This window comes from Canis lupus, chromosome 1 (genome assembly GCF_048164855.1).
Source record: "Canis lupus baileyi chromosome 1, mCanLup2.hap1, whole genome shotgun sequence".
Classification (NCBI taxonomy): domain Eukaryota; kingdom Metazoa; phylum Chordata; class Mammalia; order Carnivora; family Canidae; genus Canis; species Canis lupus.
The window spans coordinates 98,116,545-98,144,370 of record NC_132838.1 but is presented as its reverse complement, the minus strand read 5'-3'; the positions used below and the strand labels follow the sequence as shown (position 1 = coordinate 98,144,370).

The following is a 27,826-nucleotide window of genomic DNA, read 5'->3' as shown; positions in this document are numbered from 1 at the left end:
AAGAGCTTTCCTTGGTTAATCAATCAGGGAGGCAGAGGGGGAGACTTTTATCCAACAGACTCGTCAGGAGGGAGGCCTGGTTTCCTAGAGAGAAGTAGGGAGAGAATATGGTCTTTAGGGGCTCAGAGCCCAGCATCTGAGCCTGAAAGCCCAGGGAGAGAGGAGAAGGAGGGGTGGGACCCTGCTTCATTGAGAGGGCTGTTGTGGGGAGAGCACTCATGAGGAGAATCTTTGGGGGAAAGAAGTGTTTTTGTAAAAGGATTTTCAAGAATGCCTCTATGTCCGATCCTCGATCCTCATGTCTCCCTTGGGGCACCTGCATAAAAAGCCCTAGTGTGTTTTAGGGTTCCCAGAGTCCTGTTCTGAGGCTGGTTTTGGAGGCATCCCCAGACCTCAGGTCGCCCTGTTCAGTCTGGATTTCAGAACCCCTCCAGTGAATGAAGACAGGGCGCCAATCACAGTGAACTTCAGGCAGTCACCAGTAGTTAATTTTACATTGCACAAAGCAACTAGTTGAAAGAATTATGGATGACCCGACTGACCAGTCAGGTGTAGACATGGAGGCCAGGACGCTGTACTGTCCCCTGGCTCTGGTGGGTGGCCAAAGCAGCAGCTATCTATTTTCCTTCGCTTGGCTTGAAGCTGAAGGGGGCAAGCACCCTCCCACTTGCAATTTGGGATGAAGCGGTTTCCCAGGGCTTGCACAAGACACGCTGAGTCAGTTTGGAAGGCCTCCCTGCAGACGGGGCTCCCAGCAGGTCAGGCTGACTGGATTAAGTGGCAGCAAGGACAGGGCAGGGTCAGCGGTCCTCTGAGCCCCAAGGGGAGGCCAGAACACTGCAAGCGTTCCAGCTCACATAGTCCAGGGCTCATGTTTCTCAGTGGGGAAAACACACAAAAGCCAGCAAAGTGCAAAACATGCCAGGCGCCCATTAGGGCTCAAACCCGCCCCAAATAAGCATTTGCTCCCAGCTGTGGAGGAAGGTGGGACAGGACTCCTTCTCTGGGAGCAGGGAGCCCCCAGATCTGCGGCAGGAACCTGAGGGAGACCCTTCCCCACATCCTCCTCTCTCCCTCCTGGGACCCCTGGCCTGGATCCTGTCTACCCAGGGAGGTACACCCTTGGTGTAGGTAACAAGCCTCAGCTTCCCTCTTCCCCCCACCCCCGTCCTAGGAGTTTCTAGGGTTGGTTGCTGTTTGTTCACCTGGCCTTCACTTTCCTTCTCCAACAGAAAATTCTGTAGTTTAGTTGTTTCCTCGGGTATTCCGTGGAAGCACTTGGTCTGGACTACTTCATTCATCCAGGCAGGAGGGTGCAATGTCTTTGTGGACAGCAGCCCTGAGAGCTGGGTGACTGTGTGTGCAGGGGGCCTGGGGTCCACAGCCAGGGCAGGACGGAGGAGGGTGCCACGTGCTAGCCCGGGAGCCAGGAGTCCGCTCGCCAGCCAGTAGCCACTAGCCCAGGGGCCAAGGGTCAGCAACTTCAACGGAAATGATCCAGATCACTGCCATGGTAACGATGATGATGGTGATCATCCTCACCCACGGAAACCCCTCCTGTGAGCACTGCAGGTGCCTGGCCCCAATCTAGCCTCAGGCCAGTTGGAACCTACATCCCACCCACCGCCCCTGACAGGCCAGGTCCTGAGACCCCCAGGGTCTGCTGCCAAGAATTCACCCACCCCAGGGCCAGAGGCCTGCCTGGGGCAGGGGCTTGGACGAGCTGCACCCTGAGGGCACTGAGGAGGGCACGGGAGGGCACGGGGCGCGGAGTGGGAATGGTGAGTGGGGGGCGGGAGGAGGGCGCGGGGGAGGCGCGAGGGGCGAAGGGAGGTGGGCTGCAGAGATGGGGACGGAGAGATGAGGACGAGCTGGGGAGGCGGGGGCTGGGGGAGGGGCGCCGGGGCGGGCGGGGCGGGAGCGGGGAGGGCGGGCGCTGCGCGCGGCGGGAGGAGCGCGGGCCCCGCCCCCAGCGCCGCTGGAAAAGTTTGGGCCCGGGCGGGTGCGCGCAGAGGCTGAGCCCGCGGGTCCCGGCAGAGCCCGGCGCCACCCGCCACCCGCCCCCGCCGGCCGCCCGCGAGCGGAGGAAGGGCCTCGAGGATGCGCGCGGCGCGAGGACGCCTCCCAGGCGGCGGTGAGCCTGCGGGCCGGGCCGGGGGCCGGGCGGGGGCCGGGCGGGGGCCGGGCGGGGGGCACCTCTCCCACCGTCCAGCCCGCCCGGGGGACAGCGCCCTGCCCTGCCACCGCCTGCCCCTGCCCGGGCCACCCACTCCTGCGGCAGCCGCGGCCGGGGCGGACGGAGGGCTCCCCTGTGCACGCGGGCGCGTGTCACAGCCAGGGGCGCGGGGATGGTTCCTTTTTAACCACCTCCCGGGAGTCCAGACCGAGCGTCATCTTCCCATTCTCAGGACCTGGAGGAAAGAGAAGTGGCTCTTTCCAGAGAAGTCCCCTGGGCCCTATCCCTAGAGCGATTGAAAAGTTACGTGTCCTCCGGGGAAGAGGACCTGGGGGCTCCGGGACCGGGTGGCCGTCGTCGTTCTCCTGGGAAAACCATTCTTTTTTTTTTTTTTTTTCTTTGAAAACCATTCTTTTAAACGATATTCTCCACATCGTCCCATTCTTTCCCGTCTGTTTCTGGAAGTAGGCAATGAGGGCTGTCAGGATCGGGGCTGGAGGGTGACATCGCCACTTTGCAGTTGTGAGGTTCCCGAGGAAGTCAGTGCGCTGTCCTCCCAGCGAGACAAAGCCTGGAGAACGGCAGGGACTTGTCCTTCTTTGGCCTGATGCAGGAGACAGACGCTGGCTTTGCCACTTTCAGCCTCCCCGGCTCCAAATGGTCTCTCTCTCTCTCTCTCTCTTTTTCTCTCTCTTCTGGGGCTGGCCACTCCCGGTGACATGTTTCATTGTGGGTTTTTATATTTAGATGTAAGAGAGGGCCTTCTTGTTGGGGGTTTAAAGGGAACACGTTTTGTTAGGAAGATTAAGAAAAGGGAGTGGCATGAACACGGGGTCTCCTGGAAGATTATTTTCAAAAGCGGAAGGTCCACCCTGCACATGGTACCCACCCCCAGCTGGAGCCCTGAGCACTTCCAGAACTTCTTGCTCACGTCTGGATGTCAGAGGTTGCAGAGCCCGCTCTGTATACCCACATCTTCATCATTCGTGTTTGCAACATTCTTTTCTTTTTTAGTGGCAATCCTGCGGGCGTGGTTAAGACCAGTGATTCCTAGAAGTCCCAAGGCAGGATTGTCCTGTGGGGTGTGACGGACAAGGGTGGCCATGCCCCTGGCTGGCGGTGGCAGTGGTGATGATGGTGGTGGTGGTGTGTGTGTTGTCCTCGAGGAGTTGGTGGAAGTGTCTGGACCTGTAGGAGTTTTCTCGGAACTGATGCAGAGCTCTGTTCAGGTTGAATAATTCTGTGGCCCTAGAAGGACCACACACTGGGCTTCCTCAGTCAACAGAGCTTCACATCCGGCCTGCCTGTCTGGTTGCTCTGTCACCTGACACCAGAGACTACAGGTCAGCCTTTAGGAGCAATTCCCCGCCACCCGCCCCACCCCATAAAGATACAGCTGGGATGGCTTCTCAACAAGTTTCATCTTTGAAAATGCTGCTTTTGTCTTTGTTTCTGAATTTCATAAAATGCATGGCTGTCCTAATTTTCTACCACGGGTGCATGGTAGAAACTTGCATTTCCTGAAGAAGGAGCCTCCCGTGTTGGCCTCATAATATTCTCAAAATGTGGGGACTGATTTTCCGTTCTCTGGAAATTGTGACACTGATTTGACTCTGTGGTGTCTTTTTTTTTTTCCCATCCTTCTGAAGACACTTTGATAGCTACAGTGGATGTGTGGTTTTTTTTACAGTAAAAAAAGGAGACTCTGAGCATGCCAACATCTGAATATTTGTGAGTGTCCCTGCAGTGAAGCCCCCTTTTCTTCTGCAGGACTTTGTTCTGGGAGCCGGTGCTGACACAGTGGGCAGGGCCTTGGGGCACCCTCAGGCCTTCCGTGGTGGGAGCCGGAGCCGTGGGCCGTGCTTTCCGGGACCTTTCTTTTCCCTCTCACATGGCTTCCTCATTCCTGTCTTATCAGTTTGGAGCCACTTCTTATGATTCCTTTGCACCCATTTTCTGCTGAATTCATTAATTGCCTTATGAGATGTATCATGAGCTCTCGGAGGTAATAGGGTGTGCTTGGTGGACTCCATCCAGGTGCGAGAGTCCTGTGCTTCAGTTACGGTTATGACAGCGCTGGGCACGGTCTGTTCTGTGTTCTTTCCTCCTATTTTGGAGGAGCTGCAGCTGCGGGTCTGTAGGAGGCTCGGCGGCAGGCCAGCTAGGTGAGCCAGCGACGAGACTGCCCAGTGGAGAATGTGGCCCCGCCGGGGGTGGCTCCGGCTTGCCCGTGGCTCCGTGAGCTGGGGCAAGTCCGAGTGGCTCTTTGGCCCTGCAGACACCACTCCATCTCCCTGGTGTCGGTTTTCCATGTAGGTCGGCATTCCAGCATTTGGCTAGCCTGCTGGTGACACTCTTGTCACCTTCAAGTGAAGAACACCAAGAGGGGTGGACGCTCCAGAAGAGCTGACCCCTAACATGGTGCACGGGAATCAGATGACCCACATCTCCAGCCCAGCACCGCCTCCTCCAAGCTGTGTCACCAAGGACAGTGACCCCCACACCCCAGCCTCGGCTTCCCTCTATGTACACTCAAAAGGCAGATGCTGCCATGGGGACCAGACATGGTACCCTGCAAGGTGCAATGTGTGCTGCGTGTGCTGTGTCGCTGTGGCACAGGGAAAGGGTAGGAGAGACCCCACCATTAGGACTTCTTGGCCAGGTGTCTCCTGTTTGCATAAGCCCTTCCCTGCCCGGAGGAGCTCATCCCCGCACACCTTCATTCATCCCATGGCAGTCTGGGCAGGAGTCCAGCCTGTGCTCTTACTTAGGACAAGCGGAGGAGGGAGAGTCTGAAAAATCCGCTTGAAGAGCAGAGTTTAAGGCCTCTTGTATCCAAACCGGTTGCCTTGTGATGGTGGACAAGCCCAGGCACCCGGGAGAGCGGGCGCGGAGGCAGAGCCTGGGGCCTGTGCGGGGGTCCTGCAGCCCACCCCGGGTACGGAGCTCCGGAGGAGTGTGTGAACACCCACCTACCTGCTGAGAGAGTCACTTGTAGGAAAGCCACCGGGTGAGTTGGTAGTGGGAGGCCTGCTCCTCACAGTGGTCTCGCCAGGGCCCCAGGACTGGGCTCCCAGCAGAGGGCAGGCCTGCGGGGCTGTGCATGCAAGGCCTCTTGCACCGAGCTACCTCTGACTGTCCAGCGAGGTCACCTCCAAAATCTGGGGGCAAGAGGAAGTACTCATTAGCGAAGGAATTTCCTGGGGCATCGAAATGACCAGCCCGTTATTTCTTTCCTAAATTCTTGTAAACAACAACAACAAAATACTGCTTTCCAAGAAATCCGCTGGTTGGCAAATGCTTGGTGTTTTACTTCCGTCTGGAGGATAGTTGATTTCCCTGGGAAAACGTGCCTTTGACCAGCAGCACCCTGCGTCTGACCGGAGAAATCTCATTGTCTTCTCTTGTCTTTCTTGTTCACCACGATGGGGAGAGAGAGAAAGAGAGAGAGAGAGGGAGAGACCCCAGGCTTTTCAGAAATATTTCCCTTTACTTTTTTCGTTTCCTTCTTTTTATAGTTTATTTTTAAAATTGACATGTGTCATGTGTAGAGAAAGTGAATCGCTAGTGCAGAGCGCACATCTGGAACCCATGGGGGGCCCAGGCTGCCCCTCCCTGCAGATGCACCCCCTTGGAACAGAGGGACAGAAATCCCGCTGGCGTGACACACAGTGAAGCTACCTTCTAGGTGCCTCTCCTGAGCCCGCACACCGCCACCTTCCTCAGCATCAGCCTTTATTTCTCAGTTGTTGGGGGGAAATTACGCAGGATTGGAGTCTTAACAATGAAACGTCAGATGGTGGTCACTGCCAGCCGCAGATGCTTAACTTTTAAAATAAAGCAAAACGTGAGCACTCACGCTGTGTAAAACTTGCCCTCGTGGGGACTTGTCCAGGTAGCCCAGTGGCCAGTCTCTGCAGGGACCAGCTATGTCAGAGCCCATTCCCGACACCACCACGACGCTCGGAAAGCCAAACGACCCCATGGGAGCACAGGTACAAGCTCACAAGGATGTCTCCACCCACACCCGGCAGTGCTTCCTAGGAAAATGACGTGCAGAAACCACCCTATATCCATAGGCAAGAGTGGCTGGGGCACCCGTCCCTTGACGGGAGCAGGAAGTGCCAGCATCCAAATGCACCTCCCTGTAGGACTCAAGGGAGCATCGTGCCATTGGCAGAAAGATGCCAGGCACAGTCGGATGCTGTGGGACCCCATCTATGGGAAGGTCGGAAACAGCTACGTACAGCCCTCCAGAGGGTGAGAAGCCCAGCCCGTGACCCCTCTGGGGGTCGGTGGTGACTGCACGGGGTGGGACAGGCTGGCTCCCCAGGACTTGATGGCCCAGTGCCCTGCACTCCGCAGAACAGATGTGCCTGGAGGGCTGGTGCCCCACCTGGTCTTGCGCTCCGAGGTGGAGGGCGAGAGGGCGGAGTGTTCTTCCCGCAAATCCAGGTCCTGCCTCACCCCCTGAAAGGTGGGGCCCGAACTCTGTGATGCTTTTGACCACAAATAACAGCACTCAGATGCATCCAAAATCAATCTGGCCTTTAGCCCAGCACGTAACTCTCAGGATGGAGTCCGCGTTCTAATGTTGATAATCCAAAGAAAATAAGCTTTTAGATTCCAAAGGGAGCCAGATGTCTTCCAGTTATGAAAATGCAGCGAATAGCATTTAGCAAGAGATGCTCTGAAAAAAACAGGCTCTTCGAGTGATGAATATTTAATCAAGGAAAATGATAAATTAAGCATTAGTGGGAAAAAACATTCACCCTCAAAATGCATGTTTTTGGTGGCTCTCTGGCACATCTTACACCATTCTCATTGTGGCTCTTGTATTGCTGGGTCTTGGCTTCACTTTTGGCTTGTTTTTCTGCTCTGCTCTGTTTTTTGTTTTGTTTTTTCAAAACCTGGCACGTGGGGAGGAAAAGAAACGGATGGGAGTCTGTGCAGCCCTTCACTTGCGTGTCCTCGCTCTTTACGTCCAAGAGGTTCCAGATGCAGTGGGTTTATGGGGACACACGTCCCTTTGGTCAGTGCTCATGGCACAAGCACGGGAGTAGAGTGTGTGCCACGGGGGGAGCATCCACGACGTGGAGTCACCATGGGGGAAGCAGGCCCAGAAGACAAGGTTCACTTGTACTGTGGTTTCAAAACCTTTCAGATGTGGCTGCTTGGAGCCCTTTCTCACCGTCCTGGGTGTGAATTCACCAACAATTCACTTTCCTCACCTTTTCAGGTCACACTCGTGTGTCTGCAGTTCAGACTGTGCGGGTGCTAACTCACTCAGGATTATACCCCGTGTTAACCACACGCCCGCCGTCCTTCCTGAGATGGAAGCCCCTGGCAGGGGAGCAGGTGTTGTGGACACAATGGCCTGTGGATGTAGGGCATATGGAGGCCTCGGGGCAGCCACGTCGACCCTCCACCGGCTGGGACACAGCCGTTCTCGGGGCACTGCTCCCTTCTGACTGTCGGTGGGGTGGCCGTGTGCTTCTCGCCCCTGCCTCTGTACTGCGCCTCTTCCATGGACAAGGACGCTCGTAGGGCAGGGTCGGTCAGCCCCGTCTGTGTGGGGCTGGCTGTGCTCTGGGCTGTGCTGTGCCCAGGGCCCCGCGAGCAGAGGGAGGTCGTGCCAGCTCCATTCACAGCTCGCGGATAAGGAACCAGCAGACAAGCAGAGCATGTGTTGGGCTCCCATGAGCAGACAGGCGCCGTGAGAGGCGTGGGGCACTCTGCCCCTGTGTGACCCTGAAGCAAGCCGCTCCAGGCGCTGGGCTCCGGGATGGTCAGCAGCGTCATTATTCCCGCTCTTTATTTTATTTTTTTTTTAAAGATTTCATTTATTCATGAGAGACACAGAGAGAGAGAGAGAGAGGCAGAGACACAGGCAGAGGGAGAAGCAGGCTCCACGCAGGGAATCCGATGTGGGACTCGATCCCGGGTCTCCAGGATCACGCCCTGGGCTGAAGGCAGCGCTAAACCGCTGAGCCACTGGGCTGCCCTGTTCCCGCTCTTTAAAGGACAGCCTGCGATCTGCCGTAAGAAGTGGCGAGTAGAGAAGTCTCGAGGGGCTGGGCTGACCCCAGGGCAGAGGGAGCCTGACTCGGGGCAAGAAGGCTTGGCCAGGGTTAGAGGAAGGTGCGTGGGGCCGGGGCGCTGGCGGGCCAGCTGCCCACCGAGCTGACTGTGCGCCTCCAGGGCACCTACCGGCACACACCTCGCAGGCATCCTGCACAGGCCACAGCCCATGGGCTTTCCGGAGGAGGCAGGGCCTGGGTGCCACAGCACCTGGGGAGAAGTCCCTGCAAAGAAGGAGCAGAGCCGTCTTTCCTGATCTCAGAGAACCTGAGCCCCGGTGGAGGGGAGGGTGTCACAGCACCCTTGGCCCTGAGCAGTGCCTGTGGGGCAGCGACCTGAAGGGTGCCTGGAGCCAGGGCCCCGCGGACTCTCCTCTCCTCCTCATCCAACAGCAGCCACACACACTGCGCCCCGGGATCCTTCCAGGACCCAGCACCTCCCGGGCTGTACCCGAATCTGGCAGCGAGCTCAGATCCCAACACACCCCAAGTGTGGAGCCCGTGTGTCTCCAAACCCAACGTAGGGCTATGACTTAAACGTCATGAAAGAAAAAAAAGTCACCACTGGATACTCTGCAGGCTGTTCTAAGCCAAGCTCATGTGCTCATTAGTAGATGTTTAAACATAGGTTTGTAATTTAAAATCAGTGCATCCACTGGTAGCCCCGTCCAGCTGGGACGGTGATGTCCCCACAGGTGATGGGTGTGGCCTCAGGTGAGGGTGGGAAGTATCAGAGGGGAGGGGGGCTTAAACCCGGGGCCACCGAGGGCTGGCACCTGGCTTCGGGCCTCCTCCGTCTGCCTATACCCCCAGCGGGGTCCTTTCTCTCTGCTCACGAACAACGGCTTCAGTTCCGGGGGCGCAGACAGTCTGACCTGAGCTCTGGGTTTTCAGCCAAGTCCAGAGGCCAAGTGCTTGTCCCTGCCTCTCCTTCTATCACCCTTGGAGGAAGTATGGGCTCATGGCCCATCTGCCCCTCCCCACACTGCTGCCATCAGGGAGCTGTGGGCCGTCGTGCCTCCCACTGCCCTGCCCTTGGTGGCCGCATGGCCCTGTCTCCAGCCTCCCCTGTAGGCCGTTGGGACCCCACTCTGTGTCTGGCCCTGGTCCCAGGGACGCCATCGGGGTGGTGTTGCTCCCCCAGCGTTGCTCCAGGCTCACCAGGGGTGGCTTCCCGGGGGCGGCATTCTGGTTCCCTTCTATTTTGCTGTCCCAAGATGATCCCATTTGTCTTGGGGTAACGGGAATCATGGTTTGGCCGCTCCTGTGCTGTGGCGGAGGATGCACGGTCAGCGCCCCCAAGTGCCTTGGGATTCCCTGACAGACTGACGTGTATTTGGGTCTGTTGTGTCATTGTTGTACGAGTGAATGACCGCGGGGCTCACACACCGACCTCCCTCCCAGCAGCTGCAGACACCAAGTGGCTTCCTGCGGCCACCTCAGCCCCTGAGGAGCCGTGGGCCCCCACATAAGCTGCCTTCCCCCAGCTGTGCTGCGGCTGCCCCCTGGGTGGTCTTGAGTCCCCGTAATCTCTGGGCACCCCACTTTTATCTTCGCAGCCCCCTGCTCTGCACGCCCCGGCTGGGGTCCCGCCACCGCCCGGGCCACCCCGGAAGCCTGAGCCCGCGCCTGTTCTCTGGTATGGATGTGCCCAGGGCGCCCTCTGCTGGGATCCGGAGCTGAGCCTCTGCGCGCCCGAGCGATGGCCACAGTCGTCCCGCCGCGCGCCAGGCCCTCTCCCGGGAACGGGAACGAGACCGAGACCCTGCACGAGCACTACAACTACGTGGGCAAGCTGGAGGGCCGGCTGAGGGAGGCCCCCGAGGGCAGCATGCCTACCACCGTGCTGTTCCTGATCATCTGCAGCTTCATCGTGCTGGAGAACCTCATGGTTCTCATCGCCATCTGGAAAAACAATAAGTTCCACAACCGCATGTACTTCTTCATCGGCAACTTGGCCCTCTGTGACCTGCTGGCCGGCATCGCCTACAAGGTCAACATTCTGATGTCGGGCAAGAGGACGCTGAGCCTGTCTCCCACGCTCTGGTTCCTAAGGGAGGGCAGCATGTTCGTGGCCCTCGGGGCGTCCACCTGTAGCTTACTGGCCATTGCGATCGAGCGGCACTTGACTATGATCAAAATGAGGCCGTACGATGCCAACAAGAAGCACCGCGTCTTCCTTCTGATTGGCATGTGCTGGCTCATCGCCTTCTCGCTGGGCGCCCTCCCCATCCTGGGCTGGAATTGCCTGCACAACCTCCCCGACTGCTCCACCATCCTGCCCCTCTACTCCAAGAGGTACATCGCCTTCTGCATCAGCATCTTCACAGCCATCCTGGTCACCATCGTGATCCTGTACGCGCGCATCTACTTCCTGGTGAAGTCCAGCAGCCGCCGGGTGGCCAGCCCCCACAACTCGGAGCGGTCCATGGCCCTGCTGCGGACCGTGGTGATCGTGGTCAGTGTGTTCATCGCCTGCTGGTCCCCACTCTTCATTCTCTTCCTCGTCGACGTGGCCTGCAGGGTGAAGCAGTGTGCCATCCTCTTCAAGGCCCAGTGGTTCATTGTGCTGGCGGTGATGAACTCGGCCATGAACCCCGTCATCTACACGCTGGCCAGCAAGGAGATGCGGCGGGCCTTCTTCCGGCTGGTGTGCACCTGCCTGGTCCGGCGCTGGGGCGCCCGCTCCTCACCCACCCAGCCCGCTCTCGACCCCAGCAGAAGCAAGTCCAGTGGCAGCAACAACAGCAGCCCCTCACCGAAGAGCAAGGAGGACCCTCCCCAGATAGCTGCCTCGCCGTGCATCATGGATGGGAACAAAACCCTGCAGAACGGGATCCTCTGCAAGTGAGCATGGCCACCTCCAGGAATGGCCATCCCCACATGTCCATGAGACAAGAGGTGCTCAGCTCCCAGCCACATTCTTATTTATTGCATGCGTCACCCCCGGGGGTTCTGGAGCTGGCACTCGGGAAATCTGTTTGCCCATGTGTGGCCCATGTGGTGTGGACGTCCCAGGAAGAAGGGGACCCGAGGACTCGCTGGCCTGTTTCACAGTAGACAGCCTGCCTGCCTTGTCCATGTTGGCGTGAGTCTTCCAAACGTCCAATCTGCCACCTTCCCCTGAATCCCACGGGAGGGAAGGTCGTGGGCCCACAACGCGCAATGTGCTTCCCTGAATGTCATGGCAATGTCTGGTAACTTCACACTACGTGGACCGCGCATGCTGTGGATGCTGGCGTGTTCGTCTTTTCTGTGTCACGCAGCGCTCAGGTTTCTGACGTCCACCATCAGGACACAGCACCTGTTTCTGCTGTAGGCAGCAGGACGTGGCACGGTGTCCTGACCGGACCGCCAGGAGCGAGGCTGAGGCTGGCAATTAGCCGGACATGCCCATCCCTGTCTCCTCACACTGACACGGAGTCTTGTGTTCAGCAGGCTTTGAAAAAGGCTGCTCCCGGGTGGGTCTCAGGTGCGTGGATCTGACCCTGACAGTGTCCAAAGGACCCTGGGAGAGTGAGAGTGCGCTGAGAGCTGCATCCCTGCCTCTCCCCAGGGCTGTGTCCCTGCAGAGACTTGAACACATCCCCCAGCCCCATTACCCACATTATGTGACTGGTGACCCTCCAGATCTCAGAAAAGCCCACCAGGGGCTTCCCAGAGGCCATCCCTGGGCCAAGCAGAAGAGCCCAGAAGGCAGAAGCGGAGGACAGACACCCTGGCCAGAGGAAGCTGTGGTATGTTTGATGTGAGGAAAAATTTGTACGGAATTAGGAGAGGCTGACAGGCTGCACTTGGATCCTATTTGGAGCCTGGTCCCCTCTAGCCAGAGAAGCACCAGGTCAGTAGGACCGAGTTGTGTGCTCTTCCGGGAAATGTAGTGATGCTGTAGGTAACAATATGGGGTCAGCCGACCCTGCATCCCCATCCCCGCATGTAGGGGGTTCCTCAGGAGGTATTTGTGCATGAGGAGCTTCCCTCAGGGATCCCACCTGCAGGACACACCAATGAGGACGTGCACACATGTGTGGAGATCTCACACCCACAGAGTTCACGTGTCAGGCTCTTGGCCAAACACAAAACAGGCAGCCTTCAAAAGGACTCTCACATCAGAGCCCCTGAGGCTTTCTGGTTCGCCGGGCATTTCGGCTGAGTCAAGACTCCAGAGACACCTTGACACGTTAACCGTCTGGAGGAGACACTGCTGGCTCCTGCGTGTTATCAGATGCCCATGCTCCCAACCGAGGCACATTCCTGTGGGTCCTGGGGGGTCTCCGTGTCCTGACCAAAGACTTCCCTCATTTCTGTGACTGATGAGAGAAGGGGATGCTCATTGGTGGCACTTTTGTTGGCTTCTTTACGTCGCTGGAGAGGAGTGTATTCTCGGGTCAGACAGCATGTCTAGAAAAGTCAGGCATCAAGAAGACACAGCAGGGAGCACCACGTGTTCACCTAGGGAGTGAAGTGACCACAGAGCTCAGGGTCCCTGGGGGTTCCTGGGTCTCCGGTGCTCTTATTGATGACACTTGCTCCTTGATCCCGACTTCCCATTGTGAGAACACAAAACTTGCAAACAGTTTGAGTGGAAAAACCCAAAGGAGTAATCGTGTGCATTCAATACATGCAGAAAATGATAGACTTTAATAGCAGCATGTACAGCCTGTGCCAACAGCTGCGGGTCATCGAGGGGTTGAGTTTCAAAGCCACCTAGAACATATGCATTAGATCTCTTTACTGTGTCCCGTGTGTGTTTGTTAAAAAAAAAAATAATAAAACCAAAAGCCTGCTTGTAAACCTGTCACTGGAGGTTAGCATGGGGGGTTCATCTGCACCAGGGGTGCAGGGTTGCGGCCTGGCCTCCCCCATGGTGCCAGCGTTCCCCCAGGACTGAAGCCACCCTGGGAACCTGGGGACTGTGCCTCCTGCACTTCCCTCCGACCCCGGCATAGCTGGTGCCCAGGGAAGGGGAAGACTCGGGGTGTCAGGTTCTGTAGGCCCCAGTGTTTCCAGGAGGATGAGCTCTTGGATGGGGGGATTACGAGTCCTGGCCGAAAGCGACGGGATGTTTGGTTCTGCTCCATTTGCAGCAGGAGGGAGTCGGTCAGAAGCGGCCCATTGCCCAGCGCCCTAGGTGACAGAGGGAGACTTCTAGCCTGTGAGTGCATGTGTCTGTGTGCATGTCCATGTGCATGTGCGTGTGCATGCACGTCCATCCCAGAGTGAGGCCTGCATTCACCCTAACTGGTCTGGTCTGATGTTCATGGAGAAATCTCACAGCCCTGGCGAGGTCCACAGCCCGCCGCGCCCTGGACTGTGCCCCAGGCCACCAGGCAGCCGTGACCCCCACCCCACCAGCTCTGCTGCTGCCAGGCCCTCCCGCCCCCCGCCCCCGGCACCATGGGCCGAAGGGTGAAGCATGGCAGGCGACCGGGGTGTCTGGGGATGGCAGGGTACCTGCTCCCTATGGGAAGGTCCCAACCTGCCCTCCCCGCCCTCGTGAGGCAAAGCAAGGTCCACCACCCACGCAGAAGACTTTTTACACAATCCTTTATTGCTCACAGTTACACCGACGATCATTGAAACAGTGAACCAGAGATCTCGGCTGCTTCTCTGCACCCCTGACCCGGGGGAGGGGGGCGCGGGTTCTGCGCCGGTAAGGAGCCTTTCACAGACACAAAACAGGGCGCGTGGGATAGAAAACATCTCAGTGTCACCAAGTCCATGCTTCAAAATTGTCTCCACGAGGACGAAACCTGAACACCCAAATATTTCTTCGTATCGAAGTCAAAACATCAAAGGGTTTGCTACAGAGTCAGAAATGCACACACCGTGATCCCCAAAATGAAGGCACATTTTCTGCTAACCAGTGAGAAGGACAAGGGTGGCATGGCCCACACGAGCCCCGGGCGACGGAAGGGACCCTGGGGGACTCCACGTGGCCCCTCTGCTCGGTGGCCGCCCCCAGGCACACGGGGCCCTGACTGAAGCCACATCACTTCCTGAAGGAGTGAAGTGGGTTCGCAGAGGGAAGGAAGCTGTGGAAGCTGCCCCCTTCCCCGCCGAGCTGTGGAGCCTCTGCTCTGTCCCCCAGACACGGCTTGGGCGTCCCCAGTTTGCACGAAACGGCGCATGGAAAGCTTGAGATCGGTTTGGTAATTCCGCTCCCTGGAATCCAAATGCCGTTCCAGCATCCATGCGGAATAAAGTGATGAATCAGCAACATCCCCAGACAGACAGACACCTTCCCGGCAATCCTTATTTGTTCCACAGAAGTTGATGGAAGACAGAACACAAAATTCTCAAATAATATTTATCAGCAGATATAACTTTGCCATCCGAATACTCGTCAAAGAGTAAGAAACATCGTGACACATGAAATTCTACACGGAGTTCCCTCTTAATCCTTGGATTTTTAACATCAGATGTTTAATTCTGAATGCACAGAAACATCCACATACTTCATTTTTAACGATATTTATTCTGGAACGAGTTTTATTCAAAAGGCAAATGAGCAGAGAACATTCCACTTGCCACCGACACACGGTCATTACAGAAAAAGCTAATTCAGTGTTCAGGGATGGATATGCCCACAGATGTTTCTGCTGTGTTGATGGCTGCTTAGGTAGAAAATCTGGTTGTGGGAGAAATGTCCCGTGTGAGCGCGAGCTGTCGGCTGTGGCACACAGGACCACTTGCGGATTTCTCCCCACTACATTGCATGAGGAAGCAACCACACAGGAAGTGACCTAGTGGAAGCCTCACGTCTGGTGCTTCCCTGAATGACAATGGTCCTCCCAGTCCTCCAGAAGGTGAGGAGCCAGAGGGAGTCCTTCGTTCCCTGCCCCCCACCCCCCACACCCTCTACCCTGCCTTCCTCCCACCTACTTCCCAGCTCGTAAAACCTGCAGACTCCCCAGGCCCACCTGGGAGCCCCGGCCTCCGTGGCCCTGTTGCACTTGACCACGCCAGCCATCAGGCTTCTTGCACTGTCACGCCCTGTGCATGTCCGCTTCCTACCAGGAGCCCAGCACCGTGCCTGCCACACAGGAACCAACGCACAGACAAGGCCAAGAGGGGGCTGGTCGGAAATGCTTACAAGCCAGGCAGCGCACATGGCTGTGCCCAGGCAGATGCTCACGCCCAGCGCACCTGCTGGGGACAGCTTCTCCACGCTGGCCCCTCGTCATTCCTCTCTGTCCTCTGACCCGCGCTGCATGCTGCCAGGTGGAAGCAGGACGTGAGGCTGGACTTGCTTGTCCCCAGACCCTCCTTCTTGTCTCCCTCCTCCTGCACCGTTGCCCTCTTGGCCTCGTCTTCCCCTGCTGCCCCTGTGTCACCTCCACAGCGGCCCCCCGCCCCTGTGGCCCTCCTGTCTGCTCCTGCTCCATTTGCAGGTGGGTCCCACGTCCTACAGCATTCAGGAGCCTGCCCCCCCCCCGCCCCGCCGTGTCTGCAGAGGCCAGGACCTGCAGTCCCCAAATGCTTCACATCTGTTTAACTTTCTGCGTGTCCTTCTTGATGAGAAATACCGAAGCGCGGGGAGGAGTGTTGAGGCGCAAGCCTCGTGGCCAGGCTGCATGTGCGCACACACAGGTGCACACCCGTCACAATCAGCATAGGTATGTGTGCATGTGCGCGATTGACATTCAAAGTCCTGGTATAAAATTGCAGTTTTCCTGGCTGCTATAAAATGTGCCAGTTTTAAAACTGTGCATTTGTTGCTTGCAAACTTATAAATATGTATAAACCCCATTATAAATAAATTGTGGCTGGCAGATGGCATTTTATCTGCCAGCAGTGATTGCATGGAGTTTTAAATGCTTATTAATCCTCCACTTTTAAAACTCAGAGCACAGACTCTGGGCTCCATGACATGAGGTGGTGGGAAAACACAGCCATAGTTTGGCGGGGGGGCGGTGGGGGAAGCCCTCAGCAAGCCATAGTTTGGCGGGGGACCGCACCTGGTGGTGGTCCTCAAAGTCCACACTTGCCACCAGCATTGCCCAGTTTACTAGGAATGCAAATTCCTGGGCCCTGCACAGACTCCTGGGGTGGGGCCTGTGGGCCCCTTGCAGACCCGCTTAGCCTGCAGGCCCGCTTAGCCTGCAAGCCTGTCCTTCTGCCCAGGATCCCCGGCTCAGGTGTGCACAGGGCCTGTTCCCCACCCGCGATGGGCCAGTGGCTAGGCGCTGCTGGGTGAGCACTGACATGTGCCCGGGCCTGTCTCCTGCTGTCCCTCAGAGCCTTGGTGACCTTAGTCTTCTACATGGTGGTGACTTGCCCTATAGGAGTCTGTCTCTGAAGAGCCCCAAACACTTCCTTGTCCATGTAGGACTCCCGTCTTTATATATTTTGCAAAAAGAATGAGCATAAATGCGAACCCAATGAGGAGGGAAGAGCTATGTGTCGTTCTCTACCAGGGGCTGAGCTTTATACGCGAACTGTAAAGGACCCTAATAAGTTCTGTGCTCCTAATTGTCACCACACTCCAGCGGGTCACCTGGCCTCAGGTGCCCCACTGAAAGGGGCTTCTGCAGCTTCACGATCCTCTAACACTCCCTTGCTGGTCATCTTCTGGGGGCCCCCGGCACACCCAGGTTCACAATACCTTCCTGTAAAGTGGTTTTTCCAATTCATCATTCTCAGGACCCATTTTTAAAGTTTCACTACAGAGCCAGATATTATCCTAAAACTCATGACCAAAATTTGTCTGTGACATATCGTGACCCAGTGCAGTATTTCCACAATCTCCGTCCCCTTTCCAATCAGCCTATCACACTGCCCACAGAAGGGCTCAAATGGACCCCAGGTGTGCTACGTATGCGGGCGGTGAGAGAACCATCATGCCTGTGCATGCAGCATCCTGGGAAGCACCTGTCCTTCCTGTTTCTGTCCTTTCGCTGGCACCTCCCGCTCCATCTCACAGCAGCGGGGTGCAGGAGGCCGGCCACCGCCCAGAGACACCGAACGACAAGCGGGTGGCCACATGGCTCTGACAGAGGCCTGTGATCTCGCAGGAAATGCCTCCACCTAGGGACCCATTCAGGCAAAGAAGGACCAGGACATCAGTTTGTATGTGTCACTTATGTGAAGGAGCCACCAGGCATCAGGCAGCACCTGAAGGGAGCTCTCCATCTAAGGAGCCCAGGATGGCCGGAGCCAGGAGGCAGTGGCGAGCATCGGAGCGCAGGCCCTCGGGGGCCACCCTGACGGCTGCCCTGCCCACTCCTCCCAAGCCAGGCCTTGCCCTTGGCACAGGCTTGGTCTCTCCTGCCTTCATGGGGCATCACCCGTGTTGCCTTCCTCCTTATGACCCCTTGGGACACCAAATGTCCTGCACCAGGGCTCCTGTCCACCCAGCCTCCCAAACCCCCGAGACAGCGCTAAACAGATGGTTGTTCAAATGAAACCCAGGTCACAGCAAAGCGGCCCCTGGGTCCTGTGGCGTCTCAAGTATGAAAAGCCCAAGAGTGGCGGCTTCTGGGGGGACAGAGTTGGGATCGGCCGCAATGGGGAGATGTTAGGACGTGTCGGCCATCAGACATGAGTGCCTCGGGGCCTTGAGCATCAGAGCTCGCTGGCACCACTGGGAACAGCCCCACGGGGAATGCCTAGGCTCTCGTGGGGCAAGGACGGCCCTTGAAAATGCCACTAATGCACACACGAGGGTGAGGGGGGTGGCGGTGGGGGGTAGGGGTCTCCAGGGCCCATGTTGACCTGCCGTACACTCCCAGCACACCCAGAGGCCTGGGCGGAGAGGCAGGGGCCCCTGGGGAGCAGCGGGCCCAAGGCCACCATGGGCTCCAGGGGTCCAGGCACAGTGAGCAGTGTACGTAGCCAGGGACTCAGAGGTCCCGGAACACGCAGCCCTGCCCTGGCAGAGATGCAGTCTGACTAGGCAGGGGGGCCCCAGGCTGCGCAGGGTGAGACCCGTCTTAGCCCAGGAATCCTAGCTGCAGGCACACGGCGGTGCCCGGACACGTGCAGGGGGCACAACAGCTCTGCCCGCCCACTGTGCCTCAGTTTCTCCACCAGCAAGTGAGGCTCCCCATAGTGCCTATCACACAGCACTGCGGGGGAGCTGAGGTGACCCCTAAAGCCACACCATACATCACATGGCGGGGGACACGGGCAAGGGAGTGGCAGCCGTCCGCCAGGTCTGCAGGGCGCCCCGGTGGCTACGAAGGAGCACAGTTTCCCAACAGCAATGCTGTTATTATAAGCAATCCTGGAATCTGAACTCAAAAGTACACATTTTGAATTAAAATTGAAACAAAATTTGATCTCCCCCCAATATTTCTAATTTTCTAAATGGATTCTCATGCAAAGAAACGTGATCTATACTGCTTACCACCACTGCGCTAACCAGTGACTTCACAGCAAGAGCTCCCACACCTGCAGACCACTCACTTCTGGCCTCCCCGAGAGGGCAGAGGAGGCAGGTCAATGTCCCGGGGCTCAGGGTCCCTCACCAGCCTTTCCTACTTCGCCCTTAAACATTAGCATTTGGGGTGCGTGCTTAAGATGCCCTTGCTGGGCCTCGCAGGCCGTTGAGAGGGAAGTTGTTTTATGCATTTTTATATGTGTGGACACTTGCACACGCGGGTGGGATGTGTGTGTGTGTGTGTGTGTGTGTGTGTGTGTGTACAGGGCTGCGGGGCTGCAGGGGATGGGACACAGGGCAGTTCCCATAGCTACCCCACCCCCCCGTCTATATCACCACAGGGCAGGAACCCCACCAGCTGCTGCCCCAGCCCTGTTCAGCTCCCACTACTTCTGGGTAACATGGGGCATGGTGTCTGTGCCATGGCTGAAACCAGAACTGCTCTAGGAAGAGCTAGGTGGTCCTAGGTTAGTTCGAATGCACAGTGGAACATTCTAGAAGCCTAAGCCACTGTCGTCTTAGATTCCTGGACCCTCGAAGGACAAAAAGTCCTAAGAGGGCTCCACACAAAACCTGTGGACCTGCCCAACCCATTCCTGCCCATGAGCTCCACCCCATCTTCCATCCTGGACACACACACACACACACCCTAGGAACAGAAATCAGGTTCATTTGGTCTAACTTTGCAGAATTCTTACTCCTCAGAGTTTGTAAAATCTACCCTTAACGCCTCATTCTTGAAGCACAGAATTTATTACCGACCTGCTGTTAAGTGTGCAGAAAGTCCCGTTGCACTGACCCAGGCTGCCACTTGCTGAGGGACTGCACGGGATGGGAGCCTAGGCTGTGGTGCCCACAACTGGGCACCAACCAACGAATGGAAGCTTCTGGCTTTTAAAAGACAGCATGTGTCAAGTCACCAGGTAAGCTCAACCCAGGTGTTTTTTGTTTTTTGTTTTTTTTTTTTAAGTCAGAAACCTTGTTGACACCGAATGATCAGGTAAGAAATCAGAGTGTTTTAGCTCAAAGGAAGGAACCCAGACAAAGGGATGCCAGGGGTATGGGCCCTTTCCACAGAGCACTTGGGAAATCTGTTGTAGAGACAGCAGATCCTTTACCCACCAACCACTCGAGAGACAAAACCTCAACTAGTTCCCCACACTCCTGAGTCACCAACCCGAGGCAAACGTAGAGCAAGAAGAGTCCCGGATCAAGCGCTCGTGTTAACATCTGCCTTTGACGCAGCTCATACACATGCATCTCTCCCTATTGGATGCCAGGGATGGGGGCACATTCCTAGCAGCTACCCCAGCAACCTGCCATCATCGTATTGGCTAGAAGGACCCAGGAAGCATGGCTTTGCCCCAAGCAGCCCTCCGCACACAGATGAAAACAAGGGAAATGTTGGCCAGTTCAGATCTCGGTCGTGGAGGCTCATCTTGTGCCACATGTGTCAGTCAAACAGATCCTGATGAACCCCTGAACAACTGTGGTCAAGGAGGCCAGCATTCCTGTGCTCGGAACCACCCGGAACAGCACGGGAACCACCTGCTCCGCGAGCACACAGGTGTGACGGGGACGGTCTGGGGATGGAGGGTGGAGGCAACATCACGGAGGAGCAGGAGCGCCAGCAACTTGGAGCAGCAACCACCTGGACCAGCAGTTCCTGGAGCTTTACGTGCAGAGCTAAACTCCCTTGAGTGGCATCCCGCCTTCTTCTGCTATGGCTCTGCACTGAGGACCAGTCCTCCTGCTCCTTGTCCCCGTGTTGTGCTTATCAGGTAAAACTGCAGGTGACACCTTCCTAGTGGAATTTCTCAGTAGAATGGGTCAGTTGAATTAAATTTTAACCCGGACAACTATAGTCAAACTTTTTTCCCCATTAAAAACATACAGCACAGAACATTAGTCTTACATCTTTCTTAGTCTTAAAAAATATAAATATAGAGGGATAATTTGTACAGGATGTATAGGTATGTACACCTTTAATATGCACAGGAGAAAATCGGAACAAGTTTATGAAACTTGCACTTTCCAGACACCTTCCTCCTGGAGCATTTGGATGAGGCTCTAAGCCTGTGGGCAGTGGCCCGAGTCTCCGGAACCCCCCATACCCATTTCCCGGGAAGAACCAGGTCTCCTGACCACCGGCGCAAGGTCAGGACAGGGTGGCTGGCCGGTCACAGGGTCTTCTCCACCGGCTGCTGGAGGCAGAGCTCGCTTCCGGCAGAGACAATGGGCAGGCTGTTCTCCAGGTGGTGGTTGATGAGGTGGCTGATGCTGTCAAAGACCCTGTCTTTCGTCCGGATCTGGAGGGACACAGAGGTCAGGAAAGCATGACACACAGGTGGATGACAGAGGACACGTGCTCAGAGCCAGCCAGGCCTTGGGACCTGGAGCGGCACCTCCCCGGGGATCCCCACTCTTTCAGAGACACGTCTGCAAAGTCCCCCGTCATCGTCAGCGGCCGCTCAGTCCAGCGGGTCACCTGCTACCCACCTTCCCCAACCATCCTCTCCCCCACCCCCCCACCCCCGCCACCTGCCAGTGTTTTCTCTCCTGCTCCACAGCCCCTCCCACCAGAGGGTGAGCCTGTCGGGGATGCAGGGGCAGCATCACACACTGCTGGCCGTGCGGCTCTGGAACCTGAACCATGACTGCCCACCAGCTTCTCCTGAGCAAGTGAACACCTAGGGGTGAGGGGGGAGGCCCACCACTTCCTTCTGTTCACTGGGCCTGTGCCCTGGTCCCTGAGCTGTTACAGGCCCTGTGTAGACTCCACTTGAAGAAGACAGATGAAGCCTGACCAGGAGCAGTCTCCCAGTCTGGTCTGGACAGGATCCCCCTGAGGCCTGTTCCTTGGAGGAGGGTGGGAGATGGGGCAGGAAGCCCGTGCCTGGCTACACCGGCTACCCTCCGGGCCCTTAGCCCTCCCAATGGCTCTGGGATGCCCTGCATGCCTGACCTCTCTCTCCAGCCTTATTGCTGGGAGCCATCCCTCCCCTGGGGCAAATAGCCCTCCCCCACTTTTCCCTCAGGGACTCTGAGGGCACATCTATGCTCCTCCTCCCTTACCTGTGCCAGTATCCTCACCCCTACCCCTAATGTGACCCTCTTGTCTCTCCTGCTCCACTGGCCCACCAATGGGATGTTGATCTCTGAGCCTTCTGCCCTGATCTCATTCCTGCTCCAAGTCTATACCCCAGGTAGGCCCATCAAAGCCCCTGGGCCATATGCTCTGGGCTCTACCGACAAAGGCAACAGCAGAGGCTTTGAAATGAGGATGTTTCCCTCTCCTGGGGTCCCACTCTGAGGCAGGACACCATCCCCACCCATCTCTGTAAGCACCAGAGGGGCAAGGACCCACCGGGCCACAGCTCCCAACTCCTGGGCATAGAGCTGCTCACCAAGGAGGCAACCTAATGGGCACATTCACAAAGAAACCTTTTGGGCATCTTTTCATTGAAGTTCTTTAATCCTCCTGAGTTCTTTAGAATTCTCACCCCAGAAAGATCCTGGGGTGGCATGGACAGGCCCCTTTCTTGGAGGTGAGGGGCAGGAATAGCTCAGCTTGAGACTACCATTGGGGTGTTGCCTGTATGTTGACTTCTTTTTCCTACTTCTTATGATTAACACTCATTTAAACTCTGGGGCAACAGGGGTGCTTGAGGATTTATGGCAGGGAAGTGTCTGGGACACAAGGGTCAACTTGGGCTCACATCCAAACCACCTGAATGCATTCAGGAAGCCCCATGCCCAGGCCAGCATCCCCAGGAGTTCAGGAAGGGGCTTGGCCCCCAGTGTGTTTCATGAAACCCCCATGATTCCAACATGCCGCCCAAGCTGAGAGCCCAGTGGTCAGCATCTCTGGAGGACGTAGGCTGGCTACTATAAACACACACACATGCAAACAAAGGCACACAGAAGAGGCAAATCATATAAATTTACTGCCTAAGGAAGTAGGCCAGTTCACTCCATTTCCATAAATACTTGCTAAAACTCCAGTCTGGCTCCTGCCCAGAGAACCTGCAGCCCACAGAGGTGTCTGTATGGACCCCCCTGCTATGTGGGTCAGAAAAGAATGATCTGAAATCAATCATCTAAGCTTTTACCTTAGAAAACTAGAAAAAGAAGAGCAAATTAAACCCATGGTAAGGAGAAGGAAAGAAAGAATAAAAAATTGGAGCAGAAACAGAGCCCCAACAACACTGGAAAGAGGAAATCAATAGAGAAATCAATGATCCCAAAGCTGGTCCTTCAAAAAGGTAAATAAAAATTCATAAGTCTCTAGCTAGGCTCAGAAAAAGTGAGAGAGGACACAAATTACTAATGTCAGAAATGAAAGAAGGGTTATCACCACAGATCTTGTGGGCATTAAAAGAATAATAAAAGAATACTAGAACCAACTCTAGGCTCACAAATTTTATAACCTAGATAAAAATGGACCCATTTCTTGAAAGATACAACCTCCCAAAACTCTTACAAAAAGAAATAGATGGTTTGAATAAGCCTCTGTTTATTTAAAAAATTGAATCAATCATTAATAATCTGCCAACACAGAAAGCACTTGGCCCAGATGGGTTCACTGGTGACTTCTTCCAAACACTTAAAGAAGAAATTGTACCAAGTCCCTACCATCTTATTCGGAAGACAGAAGCAGAAGGAATACTACTTAATTCACTCTATGAGGCCAGTATTATTCTAATATCAAAAGCAGACAAAGATACTACAGGAAGAGAAAACTATAGACCAACATCTCTTGTGAACACAGATGCAAAAATCCTCAACAGAACATTAGCAAATTGAATCCAACGATGTATAGAAAGGATTACATACCATGGCCAAGTGAGATGTATCCTGGGTATGCAAGGCTGCTTCTACACTCAGAAGTCAATTAACACAATCCATCACATCATTAGGCTAAAGACAAAAAAAGCTGCATGATCATATCAATAGATACAGAAAAGGCATTTAACAAATTCAACCAATTCATGATAAGAACTCTCAGTAAGCCAGGAATATAGGGGGAACTTCCTCCACTTGATAAAGACACCTATAAAAATCTTACCACTAACATCCTCCTGAACAAGGCCAGGATGTCTTGCCTCACACTCCTTTTCAACACCATAGTGGAAGTCCTAGTTATAAGCCAAAAAAGGAAATAAAAGACAAAGATAGCATTTTCAATAAATGGTGCTGGAACAACTGGGTGTCCACATTAAAAAAAAAAAAGCCTAGACCAGACCTTACACTCTTCATAAAAACTAACTCAAAATGGATTACAGACCTTAATGTAAAATGCAAAACCACAGAACTCCTACAAGATAACACAGGGGAAAGTCTAGATGACTGTGGTTTGGGTGGTGACTTTTTAGATATGCCATCAAAGGCCTGATTCAAGAATGAAAGAAATAGCAAGATGAACCTCATTAAAATTAAAAAATGCTGCTCTACAAGTAACAGTCAAGAGAGTGAGAGGACGAGCCAGAATCTGGGAGAAGATATTTGCAAAAGACACATCTCATAATGAATTAGTGTCCAAAATATACAAAGAACTCTTAACACTAACAACAAGAAAACAATCAGATCTTACCAAAGAAGACATGCAGATGGCAAACAAGCACATGGAGAGATGCTCTGCATCACATGTCATCACAGAAATGCAAATTAAAGCAACAAGACACCACTACACACCTACCAGAATGGCTGAAATTCAGAAACCGACAGCCCCACGTACTGGAGGGGATGTGCAACAGTGAGAACTCTCCTCACTGCTGGTGGGACTGTAAAAACAGTACAGCCACTTTGGAAGATGGTTTGGTGGTTCCTTATAAAACTAAACATGCATGAGGGGCACCTGGGTGGCTCAGTCAGTTAAGCACCTGCCTTCAGCCCAGATCATGATCTCAGGGTCCTGGGATTGAGTCCTGGGCTGTGCTCCCTGCTCAGTGGGGAGTCTGCTTCTCCCTCTCCTTCTGCCTGCCATTCCCCTACTCCTGCATGCTCTCTCACTCTCTATCTCAAGTAAATAAGCAAAACCTCAAAAAAATAAACTACACATGCATGAGGAGGAAGGTGCTCGTGGCTAAAGCTTGAGGGTGGGGCAAGGCATGGGAAGGAATCCACAGGGCAGTGGGCAAGGGAGTGGGGCCCATACCTTCTGCTTCAGGCATGGTGGGCTCGACCTGCCTGCAGAACATTTAAATCAGGGGCCCGGGACTTAGAAATACCATTTAGAGATTGTGTATCAACAAGCACACTCCACCAACAACAGAATAATTACATCCGTTCTCTTCCAAAAGGTCACACTAGCTTGCGCAAAGCCATCAGACAGTGATGTTTGCTGATTAAACTCTGGTTCCATTGCAACAAGTTGCACACTCAGACCTGCTGCCCTTTGTCTAATATCTCAGCCTGGGTTGGACCCACCAGTAGACCCTCCACCCCCAGGGGCCCCAGCCCAAATACAACTAACCCAAGTGGGATATAGACTCACCCAGCCACATTGCCTGGCCTCCCCCACTGATTTTAAATAAAAGTGAAGTTTGGGTCCTTTCTAGACCGAGTGGACACAGTTCCAGGTTCACATCAGACCCTGGGGGCTGCAATGCCAAGAGTCAGTCCTGTAACCTTGTATGCCAACTATTTACATCCTTCCCATCAACACCTTGTCCCACATGAGCACTTGTTTTCCCCAACAGCAGGTGGAAAATTTAGAAACTCACAAATAACCTAACCTCCCACCTTCAGACACTAAAAAAAGGAAGCTTATTAGCCCTGAAGCAAGCAGGAAAAAGGACAGCCTAAAGATTAAAGCAGAGATAAACAGAAAATAGTAATACAGGAAATCAATGAAGCCAAAAGCTGGTTCTTTGAAAGGACCAATAAATTTGACAAAGTTGAAGGCTCACACTTCCTGATTCCAAAACTAATTACAAAGCTACAGTCATAAAAACAGTGTGGTACTGATATAAAGACAGGTATATAAGTCAGTGGAAAAGAAGAAAAGGCCTAGAAATGAATTCTTGCATATACAGCCAAGGGATCTTTGACTTGGGAGCCATAACCATTCAAAAGGAAAGGAACAATCTTTTTGATAAACGGTGCTGGGAAGACTGGATGTCCACATATGAAAGAATGAAGTACCCATAGCTAATGCCATAGGTAAAAATTAACTCAAAATGGATCAAAGACCTAAATATCAGACCAAAAAATCTTAGAAGAAAACATACGGCAAAAGCTTCAAGACAATGAATTTGCAGTGGTTTCCTAGATATGGTGCCAAGCACATAGGCAGCAAAAGAAAAACCAGAGACATTGGGCCTCATGAAAATTGTCGTGTCTTGTGCATTAAAAGGCACTATCGACAGAGTAAAAAGGCAACCCACCGAATGGGGGGATCAACTTGTAAATTGTGCATCTCGTCTAACAAGGGATTAACATCCAGAATATATAAAATTATAAAACTCAGCAATAAAAAACAAACCACCTGATTTAAAAATGGGCAAAGAACTTGAACTGACATTTCTTCAAAGAAGATCCACAAATGAACAATAAGTGCATGTTCAACATCACTCATCATCAGCGAAATGCAAATACAATAACATCTCACCTCACCCTTGTCAGGATGGCTAACTACCCAAAAAAGCAGAAAACAAGTGTTGGCAAGAATGAGGAGAAACTGGAAGCACTGTGTATGCTCAGTGAGAATGTAAAATGGTGTGGCCACTGTAAACTGATGGTTTGTAAAAAAAAAAAAAAAAAAAAAAAAAATTGTTAATGAATTATATGACTCAGCAATTCTGCTTCTATGTGGATACCTGAAAAATTGATAGCAGAGTCTCGAAGAGATATCTGTATATTGTGTTAATAGCAGCATTTTGGGGACATCTGGGTGGCTCAGTGGTTGAGCTTCTGCCTTTGGCTCAGGTCGTGATCCTGGGGTCCTAGGATCAAGTCCCACATCAGGCTCCCTGCAGGAAGCCTGCTTCTTCCTCTGCCTATGTCTCTGCCTCTCTCTGTGTGTCTCTCATGAATGAATGAATGAATGAATGAATGAATAAACAAACAAATAAATAAAATCTTTTTTAAAAATAGCAGCCCTTTCCACAATAGTTAAAATGTGGAAGCAACATAAGTGTCCATCAACTAATGAATGGGGAAGCAAAATGTGGTCCACCCATACAATGCAACTATATGCATTCTTGAAAAGGAAGGAGATCTGACACCTGCTACAGTGAGGATGAACCCTAATAAGGACACTATGCTGAGTGATACAAGCCAGTCACACAAGGACAAATACTATGTGATTACACTAACGTGAGGTCTTTCAAGGAGTCACATTCATAGAGATGGAGAGTAGAATGGTAGATGCCAGGGGCTGGGGGTGGAGGGGACAGAGAGTTATTTAATGAGTTTTGCAAGAAGAGAAGAGTTCTGGAGATGCATGGTGGGGACAGCCATATAATTTTGTGCACACAGTACCACTGGACTGTGCAGTTAAAACTGGTTTTTGGTGGTCAACTTTATGTTATACGTATTTTACCACAATAAAGAAAATTTTTGAAAAGAAGGAAGAAAAAAATTGACAAAGGATTTGAATAGACATTTCTCCAAAGAAGATACATAAAAAGCCAATAAGCACAGGAAAAGAAGCTTGACATTATTAGTCATCAGGGAAACGCAGGTCAAAATCACAATGGCGTACGGCTTCACACCCACGAGGGCGGCTAGAATCAAAACGCTGGATAATGACAAGGGTAGGAGCAGGTGTAGAGAAATGAGAGCCTTCACACACTGAAAGTCAGAATATCAAAAGGAGCAGCTGCTTTGAAAAACCGCGTGATGGTTCCTCAAGTGACAGGTTACAGAATCACCACATGACCCAACAAATCCACTCTGAGGCAAATGGATACATACGTTCTGAGAGAAATGGACACATACGTCCATGCAGAAATCGGACATCATGTTTGCAGCACGATTGTTCATAATACAAGTGCCCATCAGCAGACCTGCCACAAGACAGACCGCGGCACCGTCTGTAAGTGGAGCATGGGTTGGCTATGAAGGAAGGAAGGATGTGCTATGCTACAACATGGATGAAAACACTGCACTCAGTAAAAGAGGTCAGTCACAAAAATCTATGTATTTATGTGATTCTGTGCAGAGGGAAGAACTCAGGGGTCT

At 53.9% G+C, this 27,826-nt stretch overlaps 2 protein-coding genes across 2 annotated transcripts in view; one reads left to right on the top strand and one right to left on the bottom strand.

Moving 5' to 3' along the window:
• The first annotated feature begins 2,046 nt into the window (after positions 1-2,046).
• On the top strand, positions 2,047-13,050 carry S1PR3 (sphingosine-1-phosphate receptor 3). Its single transcript, XM_072841508.1, has 2 exons — positions 2,047-2,134; positions 9,816-13,050. The coding sequence occupies exon 2, from the start codon at positions 9,902-9,904 to the stop codon at positions 11,105-11,107; it is 1,206 nt and encodes a 401-aa protein (XP_072697609.1). The 5' UTR covers positions 2,047-2,134; positions 9,816-9,901; the 3' UTR covers positions 11,108-13,050.
• A 736-nt stretch (positions 13,051-13,786) lies between these two features.
• SHC3 (SHC adaptor protein 3) overlaps positions 13,787-27,826 on the bottom strand; it is a 108,908-nt gene continuing 94,868 nt past the window's right edge. The window contains exon 12 of the mRNA XM_072841507.1: positions 13,787-20,949. Within this exon, the coding sequence (XP_072697608.1) occupies positions 20,821-20,949 (129 nt within the window). The 3' untranslated portion in view covers positions 13,787-20,820. The remainder of the gene's footprint in view (positions 20,950-27,826) is intronic.